Raw genomic sequence first — 18473 nt, forward strand, 5'->3', positions numbered from 1 at the left:
CTGTTTACTGTATCCTCAGTCTAATATTCTTGAATCTTCTTTTCTTTCCATTCATATTTCTTAACTTTTTTTCTTCTGGAATCCTTTTGAATGTTGACTTTCCTATTCATGCCATTTCTCAGCATCTTTTTTCTTTTTTTTCCTTATGTTAATTCACTAAACTTTAATGACTTTATTTAATTTTTATGTTCCACAACGGGAGGATGACCTAATTGAAAATGACCTCCTCATCTCCCTGGTCCAGGAGCGAGTCCCGTTGTGGGACACCCGGGATCCACTGCACTCAAACAACGTCACGATCCGGCGCCTATGGAATGAGGTGGCCAAAGAGATGTGGGATGGCTGGGACAACGCCCCGACTCGGGTCCGAAAAGCATTTGGTAAGTATTGCACTGCAGTGTGAAGCAGCAGACACCTTGGCCGTGCTCACACAACTGTGTGTGATGAAAGAAACTCTCAGGAGTTTCGCACCAAAAACGCAAACGCATGAAAAAACGCGTACAAACGCGTCGTTTTTTTAACCGCATGTGGTAACGCATGCGTCTAAAAAAACGCCGCGTTTGTACGCGTTTTTTCCACCACTTGCGTATGCGGATTTAACGCTGCGGATTTAAACGCTAATATGAAACTAGCCTAACTCTGCGTTTTTGGTGGTTACGGGTACATCTGGATGTTCAGGAGTATGTAGCCGCCTGGAGTGTCAGTGCGCGTTCTAAAACCTCTCATACTCGTCCATCTGTGTCTCTCCAATCATTGGCGATTCCCAGTAAACCTTGGACTCGCTTATCAGTCGATTTTATCACTGATCTACCCGTGTCAACAGGTAATCCTGTAATTTTGGTGGTGGTGGACAAATTCAGTAAAATGTCACATTTCATTGCGCTACCCGCTTTACCTAATGCCAAGACCTTGGTGCAAAATTTCATCATTGAGATGAAATTACATAGGATCCCGATCGATCTTTTCTGATCAGGGGGTACAGTTTATTTACAAATTTTGGAGGGCTTTTTGCAGTCGTTTGGGAATTCAACCTGTCATTCTCTTCAACATTTCACCCACAGTCTAATGGGCAAACTGAATGGGTTAACCAGAATCTTGAGACTTATCTTAGGTGTTGTGTGTCTAAGGGTACCGTCACACATTGAAATTTCCATCGCTACGACGTTACGATTCGTGACGTTCTAGCGATATCGTTACGATATCGCTGTGTCTGACACGCTACTGCGATCAGACACCCTGCTGAGAATCGTACGTCGTAGCAGATCGTTTGGAACTTTCTTTCGTCGCTTGATCACCCGCTGACATCGCTGGATCGTTGTGTGTGACAGCGATCCAGCGATGTCTTCGCTTGTAACCAGGGTAAACATCGGGTAACTAAGCGCAGGGCCGCGCTTAGTAACCCGATGTTTACCCTGGTTACAAGCGTAAACGTAAAAAAACAAACCGTGCATGCTCACCCGTCGGTGTCCTTCAGGTCCCTTGCCGTCTGCTTCCTGCTCTGAGTGCCGGCCGGAAAGTGAGAGAGCAGATCACAGCGGTGCTGCGCTCTGCTCTCACTGTATGGCTGCACTCAGAGCAGGAAGCAGACGGCAAGAGACCTGAAGGACACCGACGGGTGAGTATGTACTGTTTGTTTTTTTACGTTTACGCTGGTAACCAGGGTAAACATCGGGTTACTAAGCGCGGCCCTGCGCTTAGTTACCCGATGTTTACCCTGGTTACCCGGGGACTTCGGCATCGCTCCAGCGCCGTGATTGCAACGTGTGACCGCAGTCTACGACGCTGGAGCGATGATTATACGACGCTGCGACGTCACGAATCGTGCCGTCGCAGCGATGAAAATTTCAATGTGTGACGGTACCCTTAGATTCAGCAGGATTTGGTTACCTATTTACACTGAAATTGCGGTAAATAATCGTTGTCGTGAGTCTACTTGTAAGGGTACCGTCACACATTGAAATTTTCATCGCTGCGACGGCACGATCCGTGACGTCGCAGCGATCGTATGAATATCGCTCCAGCGTCGTAGACTGCGGTCACACGTTGCAATCACGGCGCTGGAGCGATGCCGAAGTCCCCGGGTAACCAGGGTAAACATCGGGTAACTAAGCGCAGGGCCGCGCTTAGTAACCCGATGTTTACCCTGGTTACCAGCGTAAACGTAAAAAAACAAACAGTACATACTCACCCGTCGGTGTCCTTCAGGTCCCTTGCCGTCTGCTTCCTGCTCTGAGTGCAGCCGTACAGTGAGAGCAGATCGCAGCACCGCTGTGATCTGCTCTCACTTTCCGGCCGGCACTCAGAGCAGGAAGCAGACGGCAAGGGACCTGAAGGACACCGACGGGTGAGCATGTACGGTTTGTTTTTTTACGTTTACGCTTGTAACCAGGGTAAACATCGGGTTACTAAGCGCGGCCCTGCGCTTAGTTACCCGATGTTTACCCTGGTTACAAGCGAAGACATCGCTGGATCGCTGTCACACACAACGATCCAGCGATGTCAGCGGGTGATCAAGCGACGAAAGAAAGTTCCATACGATCTGCTACGACGTACGATTCTCAGCAGGATCCCTGATCGCTGCTGCGTGTCAGACACTGCGATATCGTAACGATATCGCTAGAACGTCACGAATCGTAACGTCGTAGCGATGGAAATTTCAATGTGTGACGGTACCCTTAGTCTCCATTCTTGGGGGCAAACGGGTGTCATCTTCAGATCTGCTCATTTAATAGGAATTGTTCTTCTGGAATACCAGAAAAAAAAAAATGGTGTTCATCATCAATTACTTCTGTGTGGCAAGGGGTTCTTGATAATTTGAGGAAGATGGGGTCCAAATATAAGAATGTGGCTGATCAGAGACGTTTAGTGGGTCCAGACCTGTGTGTTGGTGACTTGGTGTGGTTGTCCTCAAGGAACACTAAGTTGAAAATTCTCTCTTGGAAACTGGGTTCCAGGTTCATCAGTCCTTATAAGATTTGTAACAGTCGCTTTGCCGCCCACCTTTAGGATTCATGATGTGTTGCATCGATCTCTACTCAAAAAATACGTTGTGTTCTCTGTACCATCACCGCTACCGCCATCTCCGGTCTTTGTGGATGGAAATTTGGAATTTCAAATAGCTAAGATGGATTCTCGCTTAGTTCGTCCGTCGTTTCATTATCTGGTACACTGGAAGGGATACGGTCCTACAGAGAGGATGTGGCTACCAGCATCTGATGTCCATGCAGCGAGGTTGATCTGGTCTTTTCACATGGCATACCCTGATAAACACTGTTCTGAGGTTCGGGAGGTCCCTCGTAGAAGGTGGGGGGGTTTACTGCCCTAAGTTTACCACGACAGAGTGGAGCCAGAAGACCGCAGCGTCTGATTTCTCCTCTTGCACTGATTAGAAAAATTGCACCTTCATATTAGACAGTGCAAGTTTCCTTTAGAAGTGCAGGGTTCAATCTGCTCAGTTGAGAACTCTTGGAAGTAGTGATGAGCGAGTATAATCGTTTTCCCGAGCATGCTCTGGTGGTCTCCGAGTATTTGTTAGTGCTAGGAGATTTAGTTTTCCTCCACACAGCTGCATGATTTACGGCTGCTAGACAGGCTGAATACACGTGAGAAATGCCTGTTTGTTAGGAAATTCCCACATGTATTCAGGCTGTCCAGTAGCCGTAAATCATGCAGCTCAGGCGATGAAAACTAAATCTCCGCGCACGCACTAACAAATACTCGGAGGTCACCTGAGCGTGATCGGGAAAACCCGAGCAACGAGTTTACTCGCTTATCACTACTTGGAAGCTTTCCTGCATTAAGGTTCTCAATATCATACTTGACAAAGACCTGCTACAGGTCGACATGTTGTATTTTCATGGTGGAATAAACTTTATTTTGATTTTTTTCACCTGGAATTGGACAGTTTTCTCTTCATTTGATGTCGCTTCTTTGCAAGTGGGTTCCTTGGAGCTTGAACGAGTGTCCTTACTTACAACATTTGCGTTGTTGGGCTCAGCGTCGGCGACGCAACGCAAAACGCATGCACAACGCAGTGTTTTGTGACGCATGCGTCCAACATTACAAAAATTGACACCACTTTTTTTATCAAAAGACGCATGCGTTGAACAACGCAGGACGACGCAGGCACTTGCGCCCTATGCGTTTTCTATAGACACTAATGGTTTTTGGCGCATTTACGACGCAAGTGCGATGCATGCGTTTTTAAAAAAAATTAGGACGCAGGAAAACTGCAACATGTAGCGTCCCCTGCGTCCTGTCTTGTGCGTCTATATGACGCATGCGTCGTAAAACGCTAGAAAACGCATACCGACGCATGTCCATGCGCCCCCCATGTAAAAGATAGGGGTGCATGACGCATGCGTCGGTATGCGTCGCCGACGCTGCGCCCAACAACGCAAATGCGAACGTAGCCTAAGTGAATGCTGTCAGCCTTCTTCCTTTTGTACCTGTACCAGCCCCAGTGCCCCAGTACCAGCCACAGTGCCCAGGGCACATGAACCTTGTTCTTGTGCATTTCTGCAATGGAGATTCCTGAGCCTCATCGATCTATGATGGTGATATGATCATGGACAGAACAGTTGCCCGCCAAGTGGTAATATATATATATATATATATATATATATATATATATATATATATATATATAATTGTCTAAGGGGTACTTCCGTCTGTTTGTCTGTCTGTAACTAACTTCCATAACGGAAATCCCGCGTCACTGATTGGTTGCGCCCGGCCGGGCGCAACCAATCAGCAACAGGCTTAGTACGGCCAGAAATTGGCCCCTCCCTACTCTCCTCAAGTCAGTGCCAGTGTGTCGCTCCATCCGGGACCAACTTTTTTACTATTGATGCCGCCTATGCAGCATCAATAGTAAAAAGTTATGTTAAAAATAATAATAAATAAATAAAAAAATTGTGCTATTCTCACCTTCCGTCGTCCAACGATGCACGCGATGCTGCCGCCAGCTTCCGTTCCCAGCGATGCATTGCGAAATTACCCAGATGACTTAGCGGTCTCGCTAAGCATCGCATCGCGCACATCGGGACAGCTTAGGTGGACGCCGGAGGGTGAGTATATTACTTTTTTATTTAATTTTTTTTTTTTTTTTAAACAGGGATATGGTGCCCACACTGCTATATACTACGTGGACTGTGTTATATACTGCGTGGGTTGTGTTATAAACTACGTGGGCTGTGTTATATACTACGTGGCCTGTGTTATATACTACATGGGCTGTGCTGTACATTATGTGGGCTGTGCTATATACTATGTGGCTGTCTGTGTTATATACTACGTGGCTGCGCTATATACTACGTGGCTGTGCTAAGCGCGACGTACATACATACATATATATTCTGGAATACCCGATGCGTTCGAATCGGGCCACCATCTAGTAATGAGTATATCTACTTAGGCTGTTAGTGCAAGAGGCATTGTTGCCGGCGGGAAGGGGGGTATACACAAATACACATGTCTAGGCCTGGCTAAGTGCAAAGTTTGTGCTCTTAAATTAAAGTTGTCTCAAGGTGACGGAGATCCAACCTATTACATGACTCAATGCTGACCAAAAGTTCGTATTCGGCAGTGATCATCACCCCCATTCTCTCAGGATCCGGGGGTGCCTCAGCTTTCCAGCACCAATGATCAATCTCTAATGTTGTGTTTTAAAATTCAGTTCAAGAAAACCGTATTAGAAATGACCTTTCTAATTCCATAAAAAGCTCAATGCGATGTGGAGCTCACGTGTTGTATCCATAGGGGAAGTCAGGTCACACGGAAGAGAACACCATGAAATAACAAATATGAGGAAGACAATAATGTCTCATCACATGGAGAATTGGGTGGAGCGAGATTTTATCAGCAGATGGTGTCCCGCCTTTTGATAACTCCGGGCACTGTGTGACAGCAATGTAAGGTGTCGTACCACATTCCTGCAGGGTCAAGATGTGGTTGGTGGAGCTCCAGGATTTTGCACTTGTCTTCATCAGCGACGTCTTTACTGAATCAGATGACGTGCAGAGCGACAACCCTACCAGCAAGGGGAAAGATGTACAGGGACAGAATGATGAGCATTCAGCTCTGAAATTAAGAAATCTCCAATAAACCTGTTAAAAATTCTGTTCCTGTGTAAGCTGATTGACAACTATAATATCCACCATTATACAGTAAGTTTGCTGAGGTTGTCGGCAGCTTTTTAAAACTCTGCAACAGCAGAGCTAACAAGAATGCTGGAGACGGAGCCAGGACAAAGGAATTTTACGGTCAGTACATAGCACTGGACTCAGATCAGCCACTTCTTGCATTACAAGGCCAAGGAAACAATGCGCTGCATGAAGGCAGCAAATTACCTGTAACCTACAGGAGTGTCACCGCTTCCTAGCTTCCAAGGACATTACACATTAAGGGTATGTGCACACGTCAGGATTTCTTGCAGAAATTTTCCTGACAAAAAAAACGGACATTTCTGCCAAAAATCCGCATGCGTTTTTTTTTCGCGTTTTTTCATGCGTTTGACGCCTTTTTTGTGCGTTTTTTTCCAAATGCATAGAAATGCGGGAAAAAGGCGGAAAATCCGCAAAATTAATGAACATGCTGCTTTTTTTACCGCGATGCGTTTTTTTCGCGGAAAAAAACGCACCATGTGCACAAAACATGCAGAATGCATTCTAAATGATAGGATGCATAATGTATGCGTTTTTAATGAGTTTTTATAGCGTTTTTATCGCGAAAAAACCTGAACGTGTGAACATGAATAATAATAAAGGGTGCACTCAAGCTGGATATAGTTCTAAAATAAGAACAAAGGGTGCCAAGCCAAGTCCAATAATATGAATCATTAAGAACGAAGAGAACAGATTGGACTATAAATAGGCCTGCACAACCACATAATGTAGAAAATAAGCAAATAACATTTTATTAGACACCACAAAAAGCACATAAAAACAATTAAAATACAGCCAGTGTAACCATAACACCCCTTATCCAATACATAAATAGGTAGAAAAATGTAATATGACCCACCAAGCTAGCATGAACAACCCTATAAATATAGAGGGTGTGCATGTATATAGCACATAATGAAGAGTATAGATCTCACCATCAGACTCGCATATAGGAATTGAGTAGCATGCCAAGAGAAAGTGTAGATCAGTGCAAGGCAATTCCGTGCCGTAAATGTGCAGCTAGCTGGGGGAAGCAGAGAAAGCAGCAGCTCAAACCCAAAGATGCTCCGGCCTGAAAGTGGCCATAAAGCTGTCCGTGCCCTGAATAGCCGGCAATAGGACAGTAAGGGGTGTATGAAAACAACCCACGCGTATCGCCGCCGCAGCGGCTTCGTCAGGGAAAGTGGGTAAATGATGTCAAACTCACGTTTAAGTAGAAGCACTAATCCTCCATAGTGGAAGCAGCTGCGCGGCTGAAGTGAACCGGAAGACGCACATGGCTGAGTGGGGAGGGAACAAGACGAAAGCGCTGGGCTTCTCCATGGAGACGGGTGGCGCATGCGCAGATGCGCCTCAAAAATGAGCCGCACTGCGCACGCGTCCAGGAGGGTCAGAACAGGGAGCGCATAGCAGTGCTCGGAAAAAAGGCACATAACAGTAAAAGCTGATAGCATGTGTGAGTATGAGTGACAGGACAGTATATCATTGGAGGAGTTACCTAGGAAAAAGGCAATGTTATTAATTCATGTTAATTACGCAGTACAACAACATAAATGCAAATGACTACCAAATTAGATAATTTATGAATTATATACACATCTACAGAAAAAGGCCAATAAATGGACAAATAAATGTTCATAGTCCACGTCCTGAGATCAATTTAACCAATGGAGTCTGTAGGATATGGCAATCGTGGAACCGAAGAAAAGATGACAGAATGTCACATACGTGTGATGTTTCCCAGAGAATTACTTTGATTGTCTTTCTTCAGGCTTCCAAATAACCAACAAAAATTGGTGTGGAGAAAGACACGAAACATGTCACAAGGACATATTCCGGAAACCAAATATTGAGGCCAATAGTTCATTGACATATAGTCCAGACATGGGTCAACTACAGGACCTATATAGAAAGGTAGAGCATCTTCCTCCGCCCAATTCCCGTATAGTGTCCATGAACACTCATACGGTTCCAGTTCCAAAGTTGACGAAGTCGAAAGTTCATTGACATATAGTCCAAGCATAGGCCAACTAAAGGACCTATGTAGAGAGCTAGAACATCTTCCTCCGCCCAATTCCCGTGTAGTGTCCATGAACGCTCCTACGGGTCCCGTTCCAGAATCGACACAGTCCAAACCGATCCAGAAGGGAGTCCGGCAATTTGCTAAATATCCTAAACAAAAGGTCTTCAACAGATCATGTACAGAGGAGCAGGACAGCCGACATCCGATGTCCAATATAGCCAAAAGGTGCTGAAGCATGTCCAATGGGTAAACTAAAAGAAGGACGACAATGATAAAGATATTAAATATGAAACCACATCCATAAAATAGATCAACTGCCCAGAAAACCAGTGAAAAGAAGTTCTTCATTTAATCCAGAGGGGACAACTGATTTGAGCTGAAAAATCCATCTGGATTCAATTTGGAGAAGTAGTTTGCGTCTATCCCCTCCTCTCTCATTAGGGGTGAGTTTTTGCAAGCCCACCACCCTGAGGTTGGTTGAAGAACCACCATGTTTACTGAAAAAATGTTCAGCCACTGGAGTAAGGACCTTTCCTTTTCTCAAATCTGAGGCAGCCAGATGTATCGTGGAAATGTGCTTCTGGATTCGTCTCCTCAACTCCTGCGAAGTCTGGCCAACGTATATTAATTTACACGGGCAGATAAGGGTGTAAATTACATCTCTAGATTTGCAATTGATATATCCCCTAAGGGGATGTCGACTAAGGAGTGTGGGGTGAATGAACGAATCACGGGTCGAGATCATGTGGGGACAGACGTTGCAGTCCCCACATGGGAACGAGCCTCTCAAAATGATCCCTCTATTCAACCTAACCGCGGGTCTTCGGAAGTGACTCCGGGTGAGTAAGTCCCTCAGATTTGGTGCCCGTCTAGCTGTCATGAGGGGCCTATCACTCGTGACATCCATAGTTTGTAGGTCAGCTCGAAGAATTGGCCAGTGTCTAGTTAGGATATCACTGACCTGTTTCCAACTATTATTGTAGTCAGTGATAAACCTAATAGGTGACTCCTGACACGGTCTCGTAGAGGAAAGAAGTGACCTCTGATTTTGGCCTTTAGCTCTTTGATAAGCTGTAGAGATGACACGTTTCGGGTAACCCCTTTGATGGAAACGGTCCGAGAGGTCCCGTGCCTGAGTTAAAAAGTCACAATCACGGGTGCAATTACGTCTTATACGTAAAAATTGTCCCGTGGGCACACCCACCTTCGTATGCCAGGGATGGAAACTTGAGAATTCCAGAAGCGCGTTTGTTGCCGTAGGTTTGCGAAATAGGTTTGTCGCCAGATGGTTCTCATATGGGAAGATCCTCAGGTCCAGGAAGGTAACCTCACTAACGGAAAAGGAATAGGTAAGGTAGATATTGAGAGTGTTAGAATTCAGGTTGTTAAAGTCAATGCATTCTACCTCTGTACCCTTCCACAGTATGAATACGTCATCGATAAAGCGAAACCAGGCATGTACGTGGGCAGCAAATGATGGTAAAGGATAAACAAATTTTTCTTCCCACCAGCCCAAAAAGATGTTAGCGTAGGCTGGTGCACATTTTGCGCCCATCGCCACGCCTGATCGCTGAAGGTAGTAAACCCTATCGAAAAGAAAAAAATTATGATGGAGGACAAAAGATAGTAAATCAACCAAAAAGGAGTCATGTCCTCTGTCAATAGAAGTATTCTTGTCCAAGAAATAGGTTACCGCCCCAATTCCTTCCTTGTGACCGATATTTGAATAAAGCGACTCAACATCACACGTAACAAGAAGATAGTCGCCAGAGAGTTCAATCTGACTACATATGTCAATAAAGTGTGAGGAGTCACGAACATACGAAGGAAGAGATGAGGCGATAGGTTGGAGAAAAAAGTCAAGGTACTCACCCGCCTTTTCGCACATGCTGCCAACACTGGACACAATAGGTCTACCAGGAGGCCTAGTGCTGTCCTTGTGGATTTTCGGCAACATGTAGAATGTTGCCGTGACTGGATTGTCCACCCATAGAAATTGTTTCTCCTGTGAAGTAATGATACCGTGCTGTAGAGCCCTACAAAGGAATCGTTCAAATTTTAGAAGGAATGAGGGAGTGGGATCAGAGGGAAGTTTTTGGTAATATTGCATGTTATTAAGCTGACGTTTGGCCTCAGCCTCATATAAACTATAAGACCACAATACTACGTTACCCCCCTTATCTGCCTCTTTGATGGTGAAATCCCTATTATTTTTTAAGGCAGAGAGAGCTCGTCTCTCCTCCTTGTTCAAATTCGTAGGGCCACTTACCCTAATGGGCATGGTCTGTATGTCTCGCTTGACAACTTCAAAGAATATTTTAATTGCCGGTATCAGGGAGAAAGATGGTGCTTTGAGGGACTTCTTCCTGTGTGGAAACCTCTTCCTGTTTGAACCCGACTGTGCACATACCCTTACGCTTGAGAATGTCTGACAGCATCCCAGTCATCCCGACTCCTCCTGTATGAGGTCTGGAAACCCCAGTAGGGAAAGGCCTTAGAGGGATCTTGGGGATATTTCTATTATTTGTAGGCAAATATCAGTGTTTGTTCCAATACACTTTTTATTTACAAAATCTGAGCACAATCAGCGACGATAGGAGTGAGGCTAGGTTCACATTGCGTTAGGGCAATCCGTTTAGCGCTAGCGGATTGCGCTAACGCAATGTATTTTTATGGATCGCGTTTGGGGGTCGCGTTAACGTCCCCGCTCTCGCAGATCCCTGATCTGCGAGAGCGGGGAACGGACCTCGGGCGCGCCGCGGACGCTGCAAGCAGCGTCCGAGGCGCGTCACAGAAGAACGGCACATCACTAGCGCGAGCCGAAAAAGGCACGCGCTAGTGATGCGCTGCTGGCGAAATTAACATTGCTGTCAATGGGTGCACTAACGGACCCGTTGCACGGCGTTAATTGCGACATTTTCGCCGTGCAACGCTGTCCGTTAGCGATCACCCATTAACGCAATGTGAACCCAGCTTTAGTAAAGTTTAAAGGTGTTGTCTAAGATTAGAAAAATGGCCACTATAACTGAGGACTAACCAAACATCGGGGCTGTGGCTTCTTTGTGGTTATGTACATTAAATTATGTAACCATGAGGGCATTATGACAAAACTATTCTGATCAATGTCAGCCATAGGAACATCTATCACCTCCAACCTGCTGGCAGATGCTGAAGGAAAGAAAGCTCAGGTGGATGGATTTCAATATGCCCAATCCCTTGGTTCCCAGAGGAGATAAGCTGCAGCAGCACCTTACTTACTCCTCTCATAGCAGCCATATACTGCTAAATTCACATGTCCAGCAATCATCAAAGCCAGCAGCAATCCTTGACAAAGTTGTGTAGACAACATTTGAAAAGCATCCATTTTTTGCATACTGATCAGTTTCAAATAGATGATTACTTAAAAGTTCACATGTGCAGTAGTATAAGTTAAAGGTTTCATTTTCCACCTCCAATGATGATTACTGGACATGTGAACTTGGCCTAAATTGTATGGCTTTACATGGTGCCCCTTTGCCATGTATTCATTGTCCAATAATTTTCTAGAACAAGGTTCAGGGAATCCTGGGAGTTGTAGTTTCACAAAAGCTGGAGTACCGCAGGTTGTTGACCCCAGTTCAAGAAGTAGAGAGGACGGACAGACACAGACCAGGAGTATGTACTGAATGCTGTATGTTCAGGCGAACGGATATGATCCATCCTCATGTTACAAATGTAGCACTGACGACACACGATACAACACTGAGCGCGGCTGAGATGAGGTGTCAGCAATGGGAAGAGGATTAACATTCCTGCATTGTACAAAACACTGAGCTGAACGCGCTCCGTACACACGATCCACGGATAATGATACATGATGCATAGAAGTGTGTGTAAGGCCTGTGCTAGGTTTTCATGCCATGTAAGGCCCTAAGTCCAACAGGGAATACGCTACATGGGAACAAGTCATAAAGGCAAGTCCTCAAAAAGTGAGACCCGCAGCATAGATTGACACCCCGTAGATCTAAAATATGCGCTGCAGGTAAATCGTACAGATTCAAGGCAGATTTTTTGTAAGCTGATGCTGTAAGGCTAAATTCCGAAGATGCAAAAATAAAACGTATTTTCTGCAGTGAATGTGCTTATTGGAATGATCACACAGAGTTTTATTTTTACAAGCAATTTGGCTCGATTCTACCAATCATGTTTAGGTTTCCTTTTATTAATAATGGAAAATCTAAAAATAAAAAATAAAGAACACACCATGTGCACTACAGATGCATTTTTCAAGTAGAATATTTGAAGGGGATTTATGTAGATTTTGGAGTAGAATCTGATTCAAAATCCTTATAATAAAAAAACCCCACTGTGCTTAGGTGCGGAAATTCTGCAGGTAAAAAACGCATATGCGTTTTTAGTGCGTTTCCAAGACAAAGATGCATCGCAAATGCATGTAATCTGCCTCTAAGCATGTCAATAAAGTTTTGTCAAAGCCAAATTCCAGGAGGTATCAAAATAAGGGTTGATCGAATAGCTTCGGATAAGTGCTTATCCAAATAGCTATAGCGCTTCCCGAATAGCTGCATTGGTAACCTGGATACCAGGAGCAATTCCGATAATCAGTTGTTTGGCGCTGCAGCTGCATGTGTCGTGGCTGTGTGACAGTGACAACCATGCATGGAGAGGATGTCTGTTGTGACTGTGTCACAGCCGCGACACAGCTGCGGCGCCAAACAGCTGATTATTGGGAGCGCTCCAGGTATCCAGGTTACCGATGCAGCTATTTGGGAAGCGCTATAGCTATTTGGATAAGCACTTATCAAAAGCTATTTGATCAACCCTAATCAAAATCAAAGCAGCTTTATTTAAAAGGAACCTGTCACCAGGTTTGGCCGATACGAGTTACCGCCACCCCCTTTCAGGGCTGATATATAGCATTCTATAATGCTGTATATAAGCCCCCAATCTGACCTGTAAGAGAAGAAAAATAACTTTTATTATACTCACCTGCAGGGCGGTCCGGTCCGATGGGCGTCACTCTCCTTGGTCCAGCACCTCCCATGTTCTTGCGATGCCGCCTTCCTCCTTGCTTCATGTGGATGACGTTTCCCTGCGTTATCCACACAGGCTCCCCGGAATCGCACTCCTGCGCAGGCGTACTAATCTCCCCTGTTGAGGGCAGAGCAAAGTCCTGTAATGCGCAGGCGCCGGGAACACTACAGTACTTTGCTCTGCTCTCAATAGGGCAGATAAGTACGCCTGCGCTCCTCCGGGAAGCCTGTGTGGATGATGCAGGAACGCGTCATCCACATGAAGCAAGCAGGAGGACAGGGATCGTAAGAAGATGGGAGGCGCTGGGCCAAGAAGAGCGACACTCATCGGAGCAGACCGCCCCGCAGGTGAGTATAATAAGTTATTTTTCTTCTCTTACAGGTCGGATCGGGGGCTTATATACAACATTATAGAATGCTGTATATAAGCCCTGAAAGGGGGTGGCCGTAGCTCGTATCAGCTAAATTTGGTGACAGGTTCACTTTAAAGCATAACATACCAACAACAGACAAAAACTGCAGCGTCAAAGATGTGATAAAAATGCATACTAAGAAAACGCACACAAAAACCCAATAAAAAATCCATGTAATCTAATTCAAATAAAAGGTGCAGAATTGTGCAACGTCAAAAACTCACAAAAAACTCATTGTGGGATTGTAGCATTAAGGCCTGTCAATGTATGCTGCAGATGCCAATGTGTATTTCACTCTCTGAAGAAAAAAAAACAAAAAAAAAAACACCATAAGAGGAAAGACCTCCACTATTCTAAACAAAAAAACACCAGTACACAGGCAGAGATGCTTACCTGTTCAAGGCCTCCAAACAATTGCACTAACCAAGGTGCAGCGGACCCAAATAAAGATGGCAAATACACAGGTGCAATAATACCGATGAGGCAGCCACCCTACAATCAGGAATTGGCCGCTTGGTACACCAGTACAAACAAATCTGTATGTGGCGTGTTCATCTGTGTGAACATGCCACATACAGATTATTTGTTTGCACAGTTATGCTATAGTATTGGGAACCCGAAAAACGGCGATCCGCAAGTTTTTTTTGGTCCGTTATTGCAGCAGACCGTGAAAATAGCGGCAATATGGCCTGTATAACGGGCTGCAAAAAAACCCGGTAAGTGTAAAAGAAGCCTAAAGGGGCTGTCCGGTCCAGACCGTAAAGTCTGCAGTCACACTGTGTGACTACAGACTTATGAGTCCCCCCATAGCACACACTGTGCGCTGCGGGGATTTACCGGTTTCAGGACCCATAAATGTAGGATATATAAGAGTTATTCATACCCCCAGCCAGTGAAGCAGCTGACCAGTGGGCGCAGCCTCGCTCCATACAAGTGCTTAGAGCAGTGTTTCTCAACTCCAGTCCTCAAGACCCCACAACAGGTCATGTTTTCAGGATTTCCATTGCATAGGCGATGGAATTAATACTTGAGCAGGTGATGAAATTATCACCTGTGTAATAACATGACCTGTGTGAGGTCTTGAGGACTGGAGTTGAGAAACACTGGCTTAGAGCATGAGGGTATGTGCACACGTCAGGATTTTGTCAGGCTTTTTCATCAGGATTTGTAGCCAAAACCAGGAGTGGAACAATTAGAGGAAAAGTATAATAGAAACATATGCACCACTTCTGCATTTATCACCCACTCCTGGTTTTGGCTACAAAACCTGATGAAAAAGCCTGACAAAATCCTGACAAAATCCTGACGTGTGCACATACCCTGAGGCTGCACCTACTGGCCAGGGGTATGAAAAATCAGTCCTCGTCTCCCTGCCGAGAGTCGCATGAGTGTTCTCCGTATGGTCATCCATGTGTAATGCGTTTGCAATGCGATTATCTCGCACCTATGTATTCGTATGACATGCATATGGCTTTATATTTCTCACTGCTTTTCCCATTGAATTTAAAGGTCTGCATATTGATTTGGACTGGACAACTCCTTTAAGCTGCATTCATATGTCGCAGTCTTTAAAAATTGCAGTGTAAATGCTGTGGTTCTACTGCAAATCAATACAAAAATCACACTGTGGCCAAAATGTGTCAGCGCAAGATATGTCCAGGAAAGATCTTTTTTTTTTGTGAAAAGTTTGCATGTGCCCCCCGCCTCCCCCCCAGTGCGTCGCCCGGCCCCTTGCCGAAGAAATACTCACCTAACTCCCGCGATGCCTCCTCTGTCCTCTCCGCGCTGGCAGCTTCTCCTGTGTGAGCGGTCACGTGGTACCGCTTATTACAGTCAGGGAATATTCACTGACTGTAATAAGCGGTACCACGTGACCGCTCACACAGGAGAAGCTGCCAGCGCGGAGAGGACAGAGGAGACATCGCGGGAGCTAGGTGAGTATTTCTTCGGCAAGGGGCCAGGCGGCGCACTGGGGGGGGGGGGAGGCGGGGGGCACATGCAAACTTTATTTTTCACAAAAAAAAAAAAAAAAAAATTGATCTTTCATCTCTTCTCTCCAACGAACGCTGGGGGAGAAGAGATGAATTCTGCCTTCAGCACCACATGCGGGGGGGACAGCGCTTAGTGTAGCGCTGTCTCTCCTGCGGGAGGTACGTGCACACGGAGGAGAGTGCACACTGTTCTCCGTGTGCACGTGTGCAGGACGTATTGCAGTACGTGCTGCGGGAGAAAAACGAACATGTCTCCGAGTTTTGCACACGGACACACGGTCCGTGAAAACACGGAGACATGTGCATAGACCCATTAATTTGAATGGGCCCACGGGTGTTAGTGTCTCCGGTACGTGAGAAAACTGTCACTACACGTACCGGAGACACTGATGTGTGAAAAGAGGCCTAAGGCCTGTCCCACACGTCCAGATAATTCCGGTACCGGAAAAATCGGTACCGGAATTATCCGTGTCCGTGTGCCCGTGCATTTCTGTGGCACATCAGTGTGGCACACGTGTGCCGCCCGTGTGCCGACTGGGTACCACACGCACCGTGCAGGAGACAGCGCTAGAGATAAGCGTGTTTAACATAAAGATCCATGTCCCCACCCCCAGTGCGCCCGCCTGCTGTTATTAAAATACTCACCCGGCTCCCTCGCAGTGTCCTGTCCTGGCCGCACCTTCTACTGTATGAGCGGTCACGTGGGGCCGCCGATTACAGTCATGAATATGCGGCTCCACCTCCCATAGGGGTGGAGCCGCATATTCATTTCTGTAATGGGCGGCCCCACGTGACCGCATACAGGAGAAGCTGCGGCCAGGACAGGACACTGCAAGGGAGGCGGGTGAGTATTTTAATAACAGCGGGCGGGCGCACTGGGGGTGGGGACATGGATCTTTATGTTAAACACGAGAAACAACAAAAAAAAAAGGATTATTCATATCTTCTCTACAGCAAACGCTGCTGCAGAGAAGATATGAATGGCGGCTTCAGCACCACGTGGGGGGGACAGCGCTTACTGTAGCGCTGTCTCCTGCACGGCACACGGACTGCACACGGACAACGTCCGTGTGTGGTACGTGTTTTACACAGACCCATTGACTTTAATGGGTCCGTGTAATCTGTGCGCTCCCACGAACACTGACATGTCTCCGTGTTTGGCACACGGAGACACGGTCTGCAAAAAATCAATAACATCTGCACAGATGCATTGATTTCAATGTGTCTACCTGTGTCAGTGGCTCCGGTACGTGAGGAAACTGACACCTCACGTACCGGAATCACTGACATGTGAAACCGGCCTAACACAGCAAACAGTTGGGGGGGGGGGGGGGGGTTCTGTTTGCTTGTACACTGTTTTTGCATATTGGCTTGTTTGGGGGGATTTCTGCTTCCATTGATTCAGTAGTAAAAGTGTATTTTCTTACACGGACAGTAGATTGTGTTCATAGAGATTTTTTATATGGATTTTGAAGTTGCTGCTCTTACAAAATCAATGTCGAAAACTGTAAACCACCTAAAAATCCACAAGTGGGAAAACCCGTTACTATGTGCACTACAGGCGACTCTCGCTCAGACCAACCTCTATTCACAGGTTATTCATATAAGGTCAGCATTTTGCATTTTCGCTGTCAGATATTCTGTGATCGGATTGGTCGGCCATATTGCAGTTCTCGGTCCATACCTGACATGTGTGCGGTTTATTTCTGCTTAGGACTAGGCGATCACCTGTAGGTGTGCGATGGGTGCCCGCAGTAAGGAGCGTCCGCCCCTCCCCACCCTACAGTCAGCTGATTTGTATGGTTCCCTATACTGAGCTATGTGAAACCTGCGTCACACCCTCCTGCTACAGAAACTCACCTCCTCCCCTCCCCCTCAGGAGAAAAGTCAGCAGCAGGTGGAACAGTTTCAATGCTGAGCTGCTCTTCCCTGGGAACACTCTGCTCCCTATGGTCATACTGGACTGGAGAGAAAAGACCCTGCTACCCTCAAAATAACCCCCTGGCCATGGAATGACGGCAGCACAGGTGAGCGACTACACATCCCTCTGTCCCTCCTCCTGGCAGTGACAGGCCTAACTAACTCCTTGTACTTTACTAAAGTTTTAGATTGCAATTTCAAACCTTCCAGAAAGTGACAAAACCAACAAGTGGTTACGACCATGGGGACAGCGAGGCCATCGGCCCAGCACATGACTATTACATTCCATGTTTGCTTATATGATATTATCTGCCCTTTGCCCTTGTGCCGCACAGCATTCTCCGTATCTCATTGCACTGTGATCTTTCGGGTTTATTGGGCAGAAGGAAATGACTCTTTGAAGGCTGGGGTCATAATGGCTGATGTCTCATCTGGACCCCTTCCCAAATCAGACCGGAAACCATATCCCTCCCCCCGAATGAATACAGCTTTGATATTCTCCACTATGGGGTTTCTCTCCTGACATCAATCGGGAGACGATTTGATATCCCAGCAGAATATTCTAGAACAGTGGTCTATAACTACAGCTCTACTCCTGCCTGACAGATGAATCGCTGTGAGACCACTGATCATAATCATCCTCTAGTAGGGGCATGGCTACATGCAGGTAAGTCACGGCAGAAGCTAGAGAGTTAAAAGCAAATCAGGCTAAATTTACCTATGAGCATTTAAAGACCTGTAACCACAGTGGATATTTAAAGGGGAATGTGCCTCCCGTTTCTGGGCCGCAGGGTGCTGGGGTATGGGTGTAGATGCCATACCTCTGCGCTGTGACGTTAGAGGCAACAATGCCGGCAGGTAGGAGGCAGTTTGTACGGCAGCCATGGACCACTCCTTCGCTCATCTCTAATAGCTGATTATCAGGCATCCTC

General features: G+C 46.2%; 1 protein-coding gene across 1 annotated transcript in view; it reads left to right on the top strand.

Moving 5' to 3' along the window:
* The window catches only part of LOC143805121 (uncharacterized), a 191323-nt gene that overhangs the window by 166946 nt on the left and 5904 nt on the right, over nt 1–18473 (top strand). Inside the window, exons 3-4 of the mRNA XM_077284006.1 lie at nt 203–380; nt 17501–17648. Of these exons, the coding sequence (XP_077140121.1) occupies nt 203–380; nt 17501–17637 (315 nt within the window). The 3' untranslated portion in view covers nt 17638–17648. The remainder of the gene's footprint in view (nt 1–202; nt 381–17500; nt 17649–18473) is intronic.

This window comes from Ranitomeya variabilis, chromosome 2 (genome assembly GCF_051348905.1).
Source record: "Ranitomeya variabilis isolate aRanVar5 chromosome 2, aRanVar5.hap1, whole genome shotgun sequence".
NCBI classification, from domain to species: domain Eukaryota; kingdom Metazoa; phylum Chordata; class Amphibia; order Anura; family Dendrobatidae; genus Ranitomeya; species Ranitomeya variabilis.